Source organism: Bombina bombina, chromosome 7 (genome assembly GCF_027579735.1).
Source record: "Bombina bombina isolate aBomBom1 chromosome 7, aBomBom1.pri, whole genome shotgun sequence".
In the NCBI taxonomy this organism is placed as follows: Eukaryota; Metazoa; Chordata; class Amphibia; order Anura; family Bombinatoridae; genus Bombina; species Bombina bombina.
The window spans coordinates 361,603,883-361,621,443 of record NC_069505.1 but is presented as its reverse complement, the minus strand read 5'-3'; the positions used below and the strand labels follow the sequence as shown (position 1 = coordinate 361,621,443).

Here is a 17,561-nt window from a genome sequence, read left to right as displayed (position 1 = left end):
GTATATAAACTGACAAGATCAAGGGAAAAAATTATATAGGAGTCTTCAATTGCAATATTTTCCAATTTTTGTAAAAATTCATTGGTGTCTGAAATTTAAAAAAAAAAAAAATGTGACAATATAATTTGACAAGAATGTAGAGTCATTCCAATTGCCACCTATGCCATCATACCACAGGATAAAGAATCTTAGAGACAATGTGGTAAGATCTGATGTTGGTACCACTAAACCAGCATCTATTAACTATCTTACTACTCCTAATAAGGGATGTTACCCCTGCCTCCATTGTGTACAGTGCAATTCCATTATTAGGGGTACATACCTAGCACAAAATGATAAAAGGAAGCAACTCAGAATTAATGGCCTCTATACCTGACATACAGAATATGCCATTTACCTACTTAAGTGTGGGCTATGTTATATTGGCGAGACCACCCAGGCTGTCAGGGATAGGTTCTGCCAAAATAAAACCTCTATTAGATCTAAAGACATGACCCTGCCATTCTCTGCCCATTTTACACAAATGGGACATACAGTTAGCCAACGTTACTTAACGTTGTACCTGTTTGAGGTTTTGTATCCTCTGAATAAAGAAATTCTCACCTGAAACTATTGTGGTGCTGTTACAACCTTTTGCATGGACTGTAATTACTTGGAGTAAAACAGATACTCCACTGTGACTGGCACACAATCTGAAAATAAGCCTGGTGTTAGTGCTGGACTCCATCTGTATTTTATGTATGTGTGTATATGTGTGTATATGTGTGTATATATATATATATATATATATATATATATATATATATATATATATATATATATATATATATATAGTGTGTATGTATATATGTATGTATGTATGTATATATATATATATATATATATATATATCTATATATATCTATATAATGTGTCCAGGAGTGTAACCGTCAAGTGGAGTTTGAATTGATGCCCCCCCCCACACACACACACCTTTAGCCAAGGCCACAGAAATAACCCTAGAGAAGAAAAAATACTGTATGCTTTCAGTGATACTTAAAGAAACAGTATCTGCTGAGGCATTTGACTGAAGGCTCAAATACCTAAATATATGCAGATAAAGATCAATTTAGCTCCAGCATTCGGTGTTGTTACCTAATATGGTCGCCTTCTAGAAGTTTCCTGTTCTATCCCCATTTCTAATTACCTAGATATCCAGACTGACTCAAGATTCAGGCAACTCTCCATTTTCTAGAGCTCTCCAGATTGTAGGGAATGATCTAAGTAAGTAGGAACTGGAGAATTCACTTAAAGGGAGCTTAATGTATTTTTTAATATGCATCAGAAATTAATCACTTCATTGCAAAAGATCTGCATAAAAATACATATTTTAAAAGGATTTAAAACTGTCATTTTGTTAGCAAAAGCATTATTCTGCAGTCTAGGGACATAATGAAAAGGCTCATGAGTTATTTATTGTATCTCCTTTTTATTGACAAAAATAGCTATAATTTGACTTTTATTGTCTGGTCAGTCGCACGTTACTATTTCAGTTTTGATTTGATTGTGATATCTTCTTTGCAGATTTGGATATCCAATGGTGGATTGGCTGACATATTTACTGTGTTTGCCAGGACAGAAGTTGTTGACAAAGATGGTACAACAAAGGATAAAATAACTGCTTTCATTGTTGAAAGGGCATTTGGTGGAGTAACGCATGGAAAACCAGAAGATAAGTTAGGAATCCGGGGATCTAATAGTAAGCAAAATATTTGTATTTTTATACATTGTACATGCAATTTATAATTTTTTGGCAATCTGTTGTAAGATGCTTACAATTAACATAAGACTTATTTCAAAATAAAATAAATAACATTTAAATAAAAAGAAAAAAATTATGGTAAATGTTCTATATATCTTGAGTTTGTAGCTTGTCCTTTTATTTCTTTAGTGAAAAAGGAGCAATAGGTCCAATAATGTAACACTCAAATATGGCAATATTTAAGATAGTACTTGTGCATTCACAATAGAATAACAAGGAAAAATACATTTTTCATAAAGGTGGTGAGAGTCCGCAATCCATTACTCCTGGGAATTGCTCTTCCTTACCACTAGAAGGAGGCAAAAAATCCAAAACCCCTCCCTCCTCACAGGTACCTCAATCTTTACTTTCTTTCATGTAATTAGCAAGAGTCCATGAGCTAGTGACGTATGGGATATACATTCCTACCAGGAGGGACAAAGTTTCCCAAACCTCAAAATGCCTATAAATACACCCCTCACCACACCCACAATTCAGTTTTACAAACTTTGCCTCCCATGGAGGTGGTGAAGTAAGTTTGTGCTAGATTCTACGTTGATATGCGCTTCGCAGCAGGCTGGAGCCCGGTTTTCCTCTCAGAGTGCAGTGAATGTCAGAGGGATGTGAAGAGAGTATTGCCTATTTGAAGTCAATGGTCTCCTTCTACGGGATCTATTTCATAGGTTCTCTGTTATCGGTCGTAGAGATTCATCTCTTACCTCCCTTTTCAGATCGACGATATACTCTTATATACCATTAGCTCTACTGATTCTCGTTTCAGTACTGGTTTGGCTGTCTACTATATGTAGATGAGTGTCTTAGGGTAAGTAAGTCTTATTTTTTATGACACTCTAAGCTATGGTTGGGCACTTTATATGTAAAGTTCTAAATATATGTGTTTAAACTTATATTTGCCTTGATTCAGGATAATCAGTATTCCTTATTTCAGACAGTCAGTTTCATTATTTGGGAGAATGCATATGAAATATTTTTTTCTTACCTTAAAGAATTTTTTTCAATTGACTTTTTTTCCCTGTGGGCTGTTAGGCTCGCGGGGGCTGAAAATGCTTCAATTTATTGCGTCATTCTTGGCGCGGACTTTTTTGGCGCAAAAATTTTGTCATTTCCGGCGCCCTAATTGACGCCGGAAGTTTGCGTATGGTTGCGTCATATTTGACGTTCAGACGTTTTTTGCGCCAAAATTGTGGGCGTTGTTTTTTTCGGCGTCACAGGATGTGGCGTCATACTTGGCGCCAAAAAATATAGGCGTTGTACTTGGCGCCAATAATGTGGGCGTCATTCTTGGCGCCAAAAAATGTGGGCATCATTCTTGTCTCCACCTTTTTTTTCACATTATTTCAGTCTCATTTTTCATTGCTTCTGGTTGCTAGAGGCTTGTTCATTTGGCATTTTTTCCCATTCCTGAAACTGTCATTTAAGGAATTTGATAATTTTGCTTTATATGTTGTTTTTTATATTACATATTGCAAGATGTCTCAACATGACCCTGGATCAGAATCTACTTCTGGAAAGACGCTGCCTGATGCTGGTTCTACCAAAGTTAAGTACATCTGTTGTAAACTTTTGGTAACTGTTCCTCCAGCTGTTGTTTGTGATAAATGTCATGATAAACTTTCTAATGCAGATTGTATTTCCATTAGTAATAATCCATTACCTGTTGTTGTTCCTTCAACATCTAATGTTCAGGATGTCCCTGTTAATGTTAAATAATTTGTTTCTAAATCTATTAGGAAGGCTCTGTCTGTTATTCCTCCTTCCAGTAAACGTAAAAGGTCTTTTAAAACTTCTCATATTTCAGATGAATTTTTAAGTGACCGTCATCATTTTAACTTATCTGTTTCTGATGAGGATCTATCTGGTTCAGAAGATTCTGCTTCAGATATTGACACTGATAAATCTTCATATTTATTTAAGATGGAGTTTATTTGTTCTTTACTTAAAGAAATGTTAATTGTATTAGATATGGAGGAGTCTAGTCCTCTTGATACTAAATCTACTAAGTGTTTAAATTCGGTTTTCAAACCTCATGTAGTTATTCCTGAAGTTTTTCCAGTTCCTGATGCTATTTCAGAAGTAATTTCTAGGGAATGGAATAGTCTGGGTACTTCATTTACTCCTTTTCAAAGGTTTAGGAAATTGTACCCTGTGCCATCTGATAGATTCGAGTTTTGGGATAAAATCCCTAAAGTTGATGGGGCTATTTCTACTCTTGCTAAGTGTACTACTATTCCTACGGCGGATAGTACTTCCTTTAAGGATCCTTTAGACAGGAAGATTGAATCCTTTCTAAGGAGAGCTTATTTATGTTCAGGTAATCTTCTTAGACCTGCTATTTCTTTGGCTGATGTTGCTGCAGCTTCAACTTTCTGGTTGGAGGCTTTAGCGCAACAAGTGTCAGACCATAATGCTTATAGCATTGTTAAACTTCTTCAACATGCTAATAACTTTATTTGTGATGCCATTTTTGATATCATTAGAATTGATGTCAGGTATATGTCTTTAGCTACCTTAGCTAGAAGAGCTTTATGGCTTAAATCTTGGAATGCAGATATGACTTCTAAGTCAACTTTGCTTTCTCTTTCTTTCCAAGGTAATACATTATTTGGTTCACAGTTGGATTCTATTATTTCAACTGTTACTGGGGGGAAAGGAACCTTTTTGCCTCAGGACAAAAAATCTAAAGGTAAATACAGGGCTGCTAATTGTTTTCGTTCCTTTCGTCAGAATAAAGAACAGAAGCCTGACCCTTCCCCTAAAGGAACGGTTTCCATTTGGAAACCTCCAGTCTGGAATAAATCCAAGCCTTTCAGAAAGTCAAAACCAGCTCCTAAATCCGCATGAAGGTGCGGCCCTCATTCCAGCACAGCTGGTAGGGGGCAGGTTACGATTTTTCAAAGATATTTGGATCAATTCGATTCACAGTCTTTGGATTCAGAACATTGTTTCTCAAGGATACAGAATAGGTTTCAAGATAAGACCTCCTGTGAGAAGATTTTTTCTCTCTCGCATTCCAGTAAACCCAGTGAAGGCTCAGGCATTTCTGAAATGTGTTTCAGATCTAGAGTTGGCTGGGGTAATTGTACCAGTTCCAGTTCTGGAACGGGGTCTGGGGTTTTACTCAAATCTATTCATTGTACCAAAGAAGGAGAATTCCTTCAGACCAGTTCTGGATCTAAAAATATTGAATCGTTATGTAAGAATACCAACATTCAAAATGGTGACTATAAGGACTAATCTGCCTTTTGTTCAGCAAGAGCATTATATGTCCACAATAGATTTACAGGATGCATATCTTCATATTCCGATTCATCCAGATCACTATCAGTTTCTGAGATTCTCTTTTCTAGACAGGCATTACCAGTTTCTTGCCCTTCTGTTTGGCCTAGCAACAGCTCCAAGGATCTTTTCAAAGGTTCTCGGTGCCCTTCTCTCTAATCAGAGAACAGGGTATTGCGGTATTTCCTTATTTGGACGATATCTTGGTACTTGCTCAGTCTTTACATTCTGCAGAATCTCATACGAATCAACTTGTGTTGTTTCTTCAAAAACATGGTTGGAGGATCAATTTACCAAAGAGTTCTTTGATTCCCCAGACAAAGGTAACCTTTTTGGGCTTTCAAATAGATTCAGTTTCCATGACTTTGTCTCTAACAGAAAAGAGACGTCTGAAGTTGGTTTCAGCTTGTCAAACCCTTCAGTCTCAATCATTCCCTTCGGTAGCTTTTTGCATGGAAATTCTAGGTCTCATGACTGCTGCATCGGACGCGATCCCCTTTGCTCGTTTTCACATGAGACCTCTTCAGCTTTGTATGCTGAACCAGTGGTGCAGGGATTATACAAGGATATCACAAATAATATCCTTAAATCCCAATGTTCGGTCTTCTCTGACTTGGTGGTTGGATCACCATCGTTTAATTCAAGGGGCCTCTTTTGTTCGCCCAACCTGGACTGTGATCTCAACAGATGCGAGTCTTTCAGGTTGGGGAGCTGTATGGGGATCTCTGACAGCGCAGGGGGTTTGGGAATCTCAGGAGGCGAGATTACCAATCAACATTTTGGAACTCCGTGCGATTTTCAGAGCTCTTCAGTTCTAGCCTCTTCTGAAGAGAGACTCGTTTATTTGTTTTCAGACGGACAATGTCACAACCGTCAAGGTGGGACTCACAGTCCTCAAGCTATGAAAGAAGTATCTCGGATACTTGTATGGGCGGAATCCAGCTCCTGTCTAATTTCTGCGGTTCACATCCCAGGTGTAGACAATTGGGAAGCGGATTATCTCAGTCGCCAGACGTTACATCCGGGCGAATGGTCTCTTCACCCAGAGGTATTTCTTCAGATTGTTCAAATCTGGGGACTTCCAGAAATAGATCTGATGGTCTCTCATCTAAACAAGAAACTTCCCAGGTATCTGTCCAGATCCAGGGATCCTCAGGCGGAAGCAGTGGACGCGTTGTCGCTTCCTTGGAATTATCAACCTGCTTATATTTTTCCGCCTCTAGTTCTTCTTCCAAGAGTGATTTCAAAAATTCTAATGGAACGTTCGTCTGTACTGCTGGTAGCTCCAGCGTGGCCTCAAAGGTTTTGGTATGCGGATCTCATTCGGATGGCCAGTTGCCAACCTTGGACACTTCCGTTAAGACCAGACCTTCTATCTCAAGGCCCATTTTTCCATCAGGATCTCAAATCATTAAATTTGAAGGTATGGAAATTGAACGCTTGATTCTTAGTCATAGAGGTTTCTCTGACTCAGAAATTAATACTATGTTACAGGCTCGTAAATCTGTGTCTAGGAAGATTTATTATCGAGTCTGGAAGACTTACATTTCTTGGTGTTCTTCTCATAAGTTTTCCTGGCATTCTTTTAGAATTCCTAGAATTTTACAGTTTCTTCAGGATGGTTTGGATAAAGGTTTATCTGCAAGTTTTTTGAAAGGACAAATCTCTGCTCTTTCTGTTCTTTTTCACAGAAAGATTGCTAATCTTCCTGATATTCATTGTTTTGTGCAGGCTTTGGTTCGTATCAAGCCTGTCATTAAGTCAATCTCTCCTCCTTGGAGTCTTAATTTGGTTCTGAGGGCTTTACAGGCTCCTCCGTTTGATCCTATGCATTCTCTGGATATTAAATTACTTTCTTGGAAAGTTTTGTTCCTTTTGGCCATCTCTTCTGCTAGAAGAGTTTCTGAGTTATCTGCTCTTTCTTGTGAATCTCCTTTTCTGATTTTTCATCAGGATAAGGCGGTGTTGCGGACTTCATTTCAATTTTTACCTAAGGTTGTGAATTCTAACAACATTAGTAGAGAAATTGTTGTCCCTTCATTGTGCCCTAATCCTAAGAATTCAAAGAAGAGATCTTTACATTCTTTGGATGTAGTAAGAGCTTTGAAATATTATGTTGAAGCTACTAAAGATTTTAGAAAAACTTCTAGTCTATTTGTTATCTTTTCTGGTTCCAGGAAAGGTCAGAAAGCTTCTGCCATTTCTTTGGCGTCTTGGTTAAAGTCTTTGATTCATCATGCTTATGTGGAGTCGGGGAAGTCCCCGCCTCAAAGGATTACGGCTCATTCTACTAGGTCAGTTTCTACTTCCTGGGCTTTTAGGAATGAAGCTTCTGTTGATCAGATTTGCAAAGCAGCAACTTGGTCTTCTTTGCATACTTTTACTAAATTCTACCATTTTGATGTTTTCTCTTCTTCTGAAGCAGTTTTTGGTAGAAAAGTACTTCAGGCAGCTGTTTTTAGTTTGATTCTTCTGCTTATGATTTCAGTTTTTTTTCGTTATTTGGATTAAAACTTTTGATTTGGGTTGTGGATTATTTTTTCAGCGGAATTGGCTGTCTTTATTTTATCCCTCCCTCTCTAGTGACTCTTGCGTGGAAGTTCCACATCTTGGGTATCTGCTATCCCATACGTCACTAGCTCATGGACTCTTGCTAATTACATGAAAGAAAACATAATTTATGTAAGAACTTACCTGATAAATTCATTTCTTTCATATTAGCAAGAGTCCATGAGACCCACCCTTTTTGTGGTGGTTATGATTTTTTTGTATAAAGCACAATTATTCCAATTCCGTATTTTTTATGCTTTCGCTCCTTTCTTATCACCCCACTTCTTGGCTATTCGAACTGAATTGTGGGTGTGGTGAGGGGTGTTTTTATAGGCATTTTGAGGTTTGGGAAACTTTGCCCCTCCTGGTAGGAATGTATATCCCATACGTCACTAGCTCATGGACTCTTGCTAATATGAAAGAAATGAATTTATCAGGTAAGTTCTTACATAAATTATGTTTTTCTTCTTCTGGAGGTGATGGAATAATTAAGATGTTCATTTGATTCTTTAGAGAGATAGAGGGGTTTTAGGTCTATATGGAGGCCAGTTTGCCCTCAGAGTACAGTGCTTGCCAGAGGGACGTATATGGAGGTAAGGCTTGTGTCTTCTTTTCCGTGTTTTAGGAAATAATTCAGACCCTCCCTCACAGGGACCAATCTTTTGCCTCCTTTTCTACTGAAACTGTTACATTGTGGAAAATGAATGTTTTGCCTTATGATGTTTTTCTTTTTCTGTTACATTTTGCGAGATGTCTCATTCTGATCCTGACTCTGATATTACTGTAGAAACTATGATGCCCTGAAACACAATTCTACAGAGCTAAGTGTGTTCTTTTCATTATTAAGCTGTTGTTATTTCTTCAGCTCAATTATGTGGCATTTATTTATCATATGTTATGCTAGTAATGTTTCTACATGTACAATGACAGTTACCGTTTTTACTTACTCAGTTCATATACTTGATTTCATCTGCAAACATCACGTTATTGCTTATATCATAAAAGGCTATGACTGCTATTATGCCTTTAAGTAAACTTACAAGGTCTTTTTTTAAAATTGTTAAGATTTAATTGATTTTGTTCTGACCGACAGCATTACTTAAGTTTATTCTACTGATGAAGGTTTTCTTTGGTTCAAAGGATCCTGTATCACAGACAGTTTTGTTAAAAAAATCTATTTTCTTTTGCATGATGTACCGAGTCCACGGATTCATCCTAACTTGTGGGATATTGTCCTTCCTGACAGGAAGTAGCAAAGAGAGCACCACAGCAGAGCTGTCTATATAGCTCCCCCCTTAACTCCACCCCCCAGTCATTCTCTTTGCTGGCACTAAGCAGGAAGAGTAAAGAGAAGAGGTGTTAAACTGTTAGTTTAATTTAACTTCAATCAAGTGTTTGTTATTTTTAAATGGTACAGATGTTGTACTATTTACTCTCAGACAGGACATAGATGAAGATTTCTGCCTGGAGGATGATGATCGTAGCATTTGTAACTAAGGTCCACTGCTGTTCCCACAGAAGCTGAGAAGTACAGGAAAACTTCAGTGTGAGGAACAGTTTCTTGCTATACAGCAATGAGGTATGTTCAGTCATATTTTCTACAGAGACTGTGTTAACTCAGAAAGGCTGACAGTGTCCCCATTAGGGGAAGGGGAAGCAGTAATCCTAGTGTTATCAGAGGTTTTTACTAGCTTGCATAAAGGGTTTATTTCTTCTGTTAAGTGTGATCAGTCCACGGGTCATCATTACTTCTGGGATATTAACTGCTCCCCTACAGGAAGTGCAAGAGGATTCACCCAGCAGAGCTGCATATAGCTCCTCCCCTCTACGTCACTCCCAGTCATTCTCTTGCACCCAGCAACTAGATAGGTCGTGTGAGAGGACTATGGTGATTATACTTAGTTTTATATCTTCAATCAAAAGTTTGTTATTTTAAAATAGCACCGGAGTGTGTTATTACCTCTCTGGCAGAGTTTGAGGAAGAATCTACCAGAGTTTTGCTATGATTTTAGCCGGAGTAGTTAAGATCATATTGCTGTTCTCGGCCATCTGAGGAGTGAGGTAAACTTCAGATCAGGGGACAGCGGGCAGATGAATCTGCATAGAGGTATGTAGCAGTTTTTATTTTCTGACAATGGAATTGATGAGAAAATCCTGCCATACCGATATAATGTCATGTATGTATACTTTACACTTCAGTATTCTGGGGAATGGTACTTCACTAGAATTACACTGTAAGAAATACATAAAGCTGTTTAATAACTAGAGATTATGTTTAACGTTTTTGCTGGAATGTAAAATAGTTTTCATTTACTGAGGTACTGAGTGAATAAATGTTTGGGCACTATTTTTCCACTTGGCAGTTGCTTAAATCTGTTTTTTCTGTCAGTTTCTGTTCTCCCTCACTGCTGTGTGTGTGGGGGAGGGGCGCTTTTACTATGCATCAAATATTTCAGTCAGCAACTCATTGTATTCCCTGCATGATCCGGTTCATTACAGAGCTCAGGGGTCTTCAAAACTTATTTTGAGGGAGGTAATTTCTCTCAGCAGAGCTGTGAGAATTATAGTTTGACTGAGATAAAAACTTTTATTCTGTAATTTGTTTCCTGCTTTCAGAAATTGTTATCTTTGCTAATGGGATTAAACCTTTGCTAAAGTTGTGTTGTTTCCAAGGATTGAGGCTATAACTGTTTCAATTTATTAATTTTTAACTGTCATAGATCTTCTGTGCTTCTTAAAGGCACAGTACGTTTTAATATTATTCTATTTGAATTGTATTCCAAGTTGCAAGTTTATTTGCTAGTGTGTTAAACATGTCTGATTCAGAGGATGATACCTGTGTCATTTGTTGCAATGCCAAAGTGGAGCCCAATAGAAATTTATGTACTAACTGTATTGATGCTACTTTAAATAAAAATCAATCTGTACAAATTGAACAAATTTCACCAAACAACGAGGGGAGAGTTATGCCGACTAACTCGCCTCACGTGTCAGTACCTACATCTCCCGCTCAGAGGGAGGTGCGTGATATTGTAGCGCCGAGTACAGCTGGGCGGCCATTACAAATCACATTACAGGATATGGCTACTGTTATGACTGAAGTTTTGGCTAAATTACCAGAACTAAGAGGTAAGCGTGATCACTCTGGGGTGAGAACAGAGTGCGCTGATAATATTAGGGCCATGTCAGACACTGCGTCACAGGTGGCAGAACATGAGGACGGAGAACTTCATTCTGTGGGTGACGGTTCTGATCCAAACAGACTGGATTCAGATATTTCAAATTTTAAATTTAAACTGGAAAACCTCCGTGTATTACTAGGGGAGGTTTTAGCGGCTCTGAATGATTGTAACACAGTTGCAATACCAGAGAAAATGTGTAGGTTGGATAAATATTTTGCGGTACCGACGAGTACTGAGGTTTTTCCTATACCTAAGAGACTTACTGAAATTGTTACTAAGGAGTGGGATAGACCCGGTGTGCCGTTCTCACCCCCTCCGATATTTAGAAAAATGTTTCCAATAGACGCCACCACAAGGGACTTATGGCAAACGGTCCCTAAGGTGGAGGGAGCAGTTTCTACTTTAGCTAAGCGTACCACTATCCCGGTGGAGGATAGCTGTGCTTTTTCAGATCCAATGGATAAAAAGTTAGAGGGTTACCTTAAGAAAATGTTTGTTCAACAAGGTTTTATATTGCAACCCCTTGCATGCATTGCGCCGATCACGGCTGCAGCGGCATTCTGGATTGAGTCTCTGGAAGAGAACATTGGTTCAGCTACTCTGGACGACATTACGGACAGGCTTAGAGTCCTTAAACTAGCTAATTCATTCATTTCGGAGGCCGTAGTACATCTTACTAAACTTACGGCGAAGAATTCAGGATTCGCCATTCAGGCACGCAGGGCGCTGTGGCTAAAATCCTGGTCAGCTGATGTTACTTCTAAGTCTAAATTGCTTAATATACCTTTCAAAGGGCAGACCTTATTCGGGCCCGGGTTGAAAGAGATTATCGCTGACATTACAGGAGGTAAAGGCCATGCCCTGCCTCAGGACAAAGCCAAGACTAGACAGTCTAATTTTCGTTCCTTTCGTAATTTCAAAGCAGGAGCAGCATAAACTTCCTCTGCACCAAAACAGGAAGGAGCTGTTGCTCGCTACAGACAAGGCTCGAAACCTAACCAGTCCTGGAACAAGGGCAAGCAGACTAGGAAACCTGCTGCTGCCCCCAAAACAGCATGAATTGAGGGCCCCCGATCCGGGATCGGATCTAGTGGGGGGCAGACTTTCTCTCTTCGCCCAGGCTTGGGCAAGAGATGTTCAGGATCCCTGGGCGCTAGAGATAATATCTCAGGGATACCTTCTGGACTTCAAATACTCTCCTCCAAGAGAGAGATTTCATCTGTCAAGATTGTCAACAATCCAGACAAAGAAAGAGGCTTTTCTACGCTGCGTACAAGAGCTCTTGTTAATGGGAGTAATCCATCCAGTTCCACGATCGGAACAGGGACAGGGGTTTTACTCAAATCTGTTTGTGGTTCCCAAAAAAGAGGGAACTTTCAGACCAATCCTGGACTTAAAGATCCTAAACAAATTCCTAAGAGTTCCATCGTTCAAGATGGAGACTATTCGGACAATTTTACCTATGATCCAAGAGGGTCAGTACATGACCACTGTAGATTTAAAAGATGCTTACCTGCACATACCGATTCACAAAGATCATTACCGGTACCTAAGGTTTGCCTTCCTAGACAGGCATTACCAGTTTGTGGCTCTTCCATTCGGATTGGCTACAGCGCCAAGAATCTTCACAAAGGTTCTGGGTGCTCTTCTGGCGGTACTAAGACCGCGGGGAATCTCGGTAGCTCCATACCTAGACGACATTCTGATACAAGCTTCAAGCTTTCAAACTGCCAAATCTCATACAGAGTTAGTGCTGGCATTTCTAAGGTCACATGGATGGAAGGTGAACGAAAAGAAAAGTTCACTCGTTCCACTCACAAGAGTTCCCTTCCTGGGGACTCTTATAGATTCTGTAGAAATGAAGATTTACCTGACAGAGGACAGGCTAACAAGACTTCAAAGTGCTTGCCGCACTCTTCATTCCATTCAACACCCGTCAGTGGCTCAATGTATGGAGGTAATCGGCTTAATGGTAGCGGCAATGGACATAGTACCCTTTGCACGCTTACACCTCAGACCACTGCAACTGTGCATGCTAGGTCAGTGGAATGGGGATTACTCAGACTTATCCCCTTCTCTGAATCTGGATCAAGAGACCAGAAATTCTCTTCTATGGTGGCTTTCTCGGCCACACCTGTCCAGGGGGATGCCATTCAGCAGACCAGACTGGACAATTGTAACAACAGACGCCAGCCTTCTAGGTTGGGGTGCCGTCTGGAATTCCCTGAAGGCTCAGGGACTATGGAGTCAGGAGGAGAGTCTCCTGCCAATAAACATTCTGGAATTGAGAGCAGTTCTCAATGCCCTCCTGGCTTGGCCCCAGTTGACAACTCGGGGGTTCATCAGGTTTCAGTCGGACAACATCACGACTGTAGCTTACATCAACCATCAGGGAGGGACAAGAAGCTCCCTAGCTATGATGGAAGTATCAAAGATAATTCGCTGGGCAGAGTCTCACTCTTGCCACCTGTCAGCAATCTTCATCCGGGGGAGTGGGAACTTCATCCGGAGGTCTTTGCCCAAATACTTCGACGTTGGGGCAAACCAGAGATAGATCTCATGGCGTCTCGACAGAACGCCAAGCTTCCTCGTTACGGGTCCAGATCCAGGGATCCAGGAGCAGTCCTGATAGATGCTCTGACAGCACCTTGGGACTTCAGGATGGCTTACGTGTTTCCACCCTTCCCGTTGCTTCCTCGATTGATAGCCAGAATCAAACAAGAGAGAGCAACAGTGATTCTAATAGCACCTGCGTGGCCACGCAGGACTTGGTATGCAGACCTGGTGGACATGTCATCCTGTCCGCCTTGGTCTCTACCTCTGAAACAGGACCTTCTGATACAGGGTCCCTTCAAACATCAAAATCTAACTTCTCTGAAGCTGACTGCTTGGAAATTGAACACTTGATTTTATCAAGACGTGGGTTTTCTGAGTCAGTTATTAGTACCTTAATACAGGCTAGGAAACCTGTTACCAGAAAGATTTACCATAAGATATGGCATAAATACCTACATTGGTGTGAATCCAAAGGTTACTCTTGGAGTAAGGTTAGGATTCCTAGGATATTGTCTTTTCTACAAGAAGGTTTAGAAAAGGGTTTATCTGCTAGTTCATTAAAGGGACAGATCTCAGCTCTGTCCATTCTGTTACACAAACGTCTGTCAGAAGTTCCTGACGTCCAGACTTTTTGTCAGGCTTTGGCCAGGATTAAGCCTGTGTTTAAAACTGTTGCTCCACCATGGAGTTTAAACCTTGTTCTTAATGTTTTACAGGGCGTTCCGTTTGAACCCCTTCATTCCATTGATATAAAGTTGTTATCTTGGAAAGTTCTATTTTTAATGGCTATTTCCTCGGCTCGAAGAGTCTCTGAATTATCAGCCTTACATTGTGATTCTCCTTATTTGATTTTTCATTCGGATAAGGTAGTCCTGCGTACTAAACCTGGGTTCTTACCTAAGGTAGTTACCAACAGGAATATCAATCAAGAGATTGTTGTTCCTTCTTTATGCCCAAATCCTTCTTCAAAGAAGGAACGTCTACTGCACAACCTGGATGTAGTCCGGGCTCTAAAATTTTACTTGCAGGCAACTAAGGAATTCCGACAAACGTCTTCTCTGTTTGTCATTTGCTCTGGGCAGAGGAGAGATCAAAAAGCTTCCGCTACCTCTCTTTCTTTTTGGCTTCGTAGCATAATTCGTTTAGCTTATGAGACTGCTGGACAGCAGCCCCCTGAAAGAATTACAGCTCATTCTACTAGAGCTGTGGCTTCCACTTGGGCCTTCAAGAATGAGGCCTCTGTTGAACAGATTTGCAAGGCTGCAACTTGGTCTTCGCTTCATACTTTTTCCAAATTTTACAAATTTGACACCTTTGCTTCATCGGAGGCTATTTCTGGGAGAAAGGTTCTTCAGGCAGTGGTTCCTTCTGTATAAAGAGTCTGCCTATCCCTCCCGTCATCCGTGTACTTTTGCTTTGGTATTGGTATCCCAGAAGTAATGATGACCCGTGGACTGATCACACTTAACAGAAGAAAACATAATTTATGCTTACCTGATAAATTCCTTTCTTCTGTAGTGTGATCAGTCCACGGCCCGCCCTGTTTTTAAGGCAGGTAAATATTTTTTAATTTATACTCCAGTCACCACTTCACCCTTGGCTTTTCCTTTCTCGTTGGTCCTTGGTCGAATGACTGGGAGTGACGTAGAGGGGAGGAGCTATATGCAGCTCTGCTGGGTGAATCCTCTTGCACTTCCTGTAGGGGAGCAGTTAATATCCCAGAAGTAATGATGACCCGTGGACTGATCACACTACAGAAGAAAGGAATTTATCAGGTAAGCATAAATTATGTTTTTTTGTGGGCACTCAGTTTGTTATGTGAATTTGGGACAAACGTTTTTGTGTCTTGGAGTAACGTTTTCTGTTTTATGGGACATTTGCTTGAGGGTTCTTTGGGGTTGTTTATAACCCACATGGCTTTCAGGCAGGCTTTGTTAGTTTTGTGTAGGCCCCAGCAACATCGAGTGAGGTGGGCGAGTCCTACATTTACAAGCAGCAAGCAACTTCTCCTGAGGTCCTGAGAGTCTTCTGAGGGACTAATTGAAACTTTAAACCCCATATTATCACTTCCTAAGGGCAGGTAGGGCCACAGCAGAGCTGTGGCAAGGTGCTTTAGGTTTTTTTTAACCGGTTTTAGACATATTTCAATCTGTTTTTTTCATTTGGGGGTTTATTGCTTATTAACTTGTGGTGCAATCCTTCTAAAGCTTAGTTGGTAGACTGTTAAAATTTCAGAAAAATTGAAGCAATTTTAACCTGTTTTGCAGTTTGTGTATGCCTTTTTTTTTTTCTCTTAAAGGCACAGTACCGTTTTGGCAAATTGTTTTTTTTTCATTAAATAAAGTGTTTTCCAAGCTTGCTTGCTTTATTACTAGTCTGTTAAACATGTCTGACACTGAGGAAACTCATTGTTCAATTTGTTTAGAAGCCATTGTGGAACCCCTTCTTAGAATGTGTCCCACTTGTACTGATATGTCTATAAATTGCAAACAGCATATTTTGACTTATAAAAGTTTGGCATTAGATGATTCTCAGACAGAAGGAAATCAGGTTTTGCCATCTAGTTCTCCCCAAGTGTCACAACCAGTAACGCCCGCACAAGCGACGCCAAGTACTTCTAGTGCGTCTAATTCTTTCACCTTGCAAGATATGTCTTCAGTTATGAATACTACCCTCACAGAGGTTTTATCTAAGCTGCCTGGGTTGCAAGGGAAGCACAGTAGCTCTGGGTTAAGAACAAATGGTGAGCCGTCTGGCGCTTTCGTAGCCCTATCCGATATTCCCTCACAATGTTCTGAAGTAGGGATGAGGGATTTGCTGTCTGAGGGAGAGATTTCTGATTCAGGAAAGATGTTCTCTCAGACAGATTCAGATATGACGGCATTTAAATTTAAGCTGGGTCCGGATCTAGTAGTGGGCAGACTCTCTCTCTTTGCTCAGGCCTGGGCAAGAGACGTTCAGGATTCCTGGGCAGTAGAAATTGTAACCCAGGGATACCTTCTAGATTTCAAGGATTCCCCTCCAAGAGGGAGGTTCCATCTTTCTCAACTGTCTGTAAACCTGACAAAAAGTGAGGCGTTCTTACGCTGTGTAGAAGACCTTTTTACCATGGGAGTGATCTGCCCAGTTCCAAAAGCAGAACAGGGGCAGGGGTTCTACTCCAATCTGTTTATAGTTCCCAAAAAGGAGGGAACCTTCAGACCAATTCTGGATCTCAAGATCCTAAACCAATTCCTAAGAGTTCCATCTTTCAAGATGGAGACCATTCGGACTATCCTACCATTGATCCAGGAGGGTCAATATATTACCACCGTGGACTTAAAGGATGCGTATTTGCACATTCCTATCCACAAAGTTCATCACCAGTTCCTCAGGGTCGCCTTTCTGGACAAGCATTATCAGTTTGTGGCTCTTCCTTTCGGAACTCCATCCGGAGGTGTTTGCTCAGCTGGTTCGGCTATGGGGCACACCAGAGTTGGATCTGATGGCGACTCGTCAGAACGCCAAACTTCCTTGTTACGGCTCCAGGTCAAGGGATCCTCAGGCTGTACTGATAGATGCTCTAGCAGTACCCTGGTCATTCAACCTGGCTTTTGTGTTTCCACTTTTCCCTCTCCTTCCACGTCTGATTGCCAGAATAAAACAGGAGAGAGCATCAGTGATTTTGATAGCGCCTGCGTGGCCACGAAGGACTTGGTATGCAGACCTTGTGGACATGTCATCCCTTCCACCATGGTGTCTGCCATTGAGACAGGACCTTCTGATTCAAGGTCCATTCAAGCATCCAAATCTAATTTCTCTGCAACTGACTGCTTGGAGATTGAACGCTTGATTCTGTCAAAGCGGGGTTTCTCTGAGTAAGTCATAAATACCTTGATTCAGAATATGGCGTAAATATATTTTTTGGTGCGAATCCAAAGGCTTCTCCTGGAGTAAAATCAGGATTTCTAGGATTTTGTCTTATCTCCAAGAGGGATTGGAGAAAGGATTATCAGCTAGTTCCCTAAAGGGACAGATATCTGCTCTGTCTATTTTGTTGCACAAGCGTCTGGCAGATGTTCCAGACGTTCGGGCTTTTTGTCAGGCTTTAGTTAGAATTAAGCCTGTGTTTAAACCTATTGCTCCGCCATGGAGTCTAAATTTAGTTCTTAGAGTTCTTCAGGGGGTTCCGTTTGAACCCATGCATTCCATAGATA

General features: G+C 40.5%; 1 protein-coding gene across 1 annotated transcript in view; it reads left to right on the top strand.

Moving 5' to 3' along the window:
- The window catches only part of ACAD9 (acyl-CoA dehydrogenase family member 9), an 816,466-nt gene that overhangs the window by 403,480 nt on the left and 395,425 nt on the right, over window positions 1–17,561 (top strand). The window contains exon 7 of the mRNA XM_053721049.1: window positions 1,564–1,738. Within this exon, the coding sequence (XP_053577024.1) occupies window positions 1,564–1,738 (175 nt within the window). The remainder of the gene's footprint in view (window positions 1–1,563; window positions 1,739–17,561) is intronic.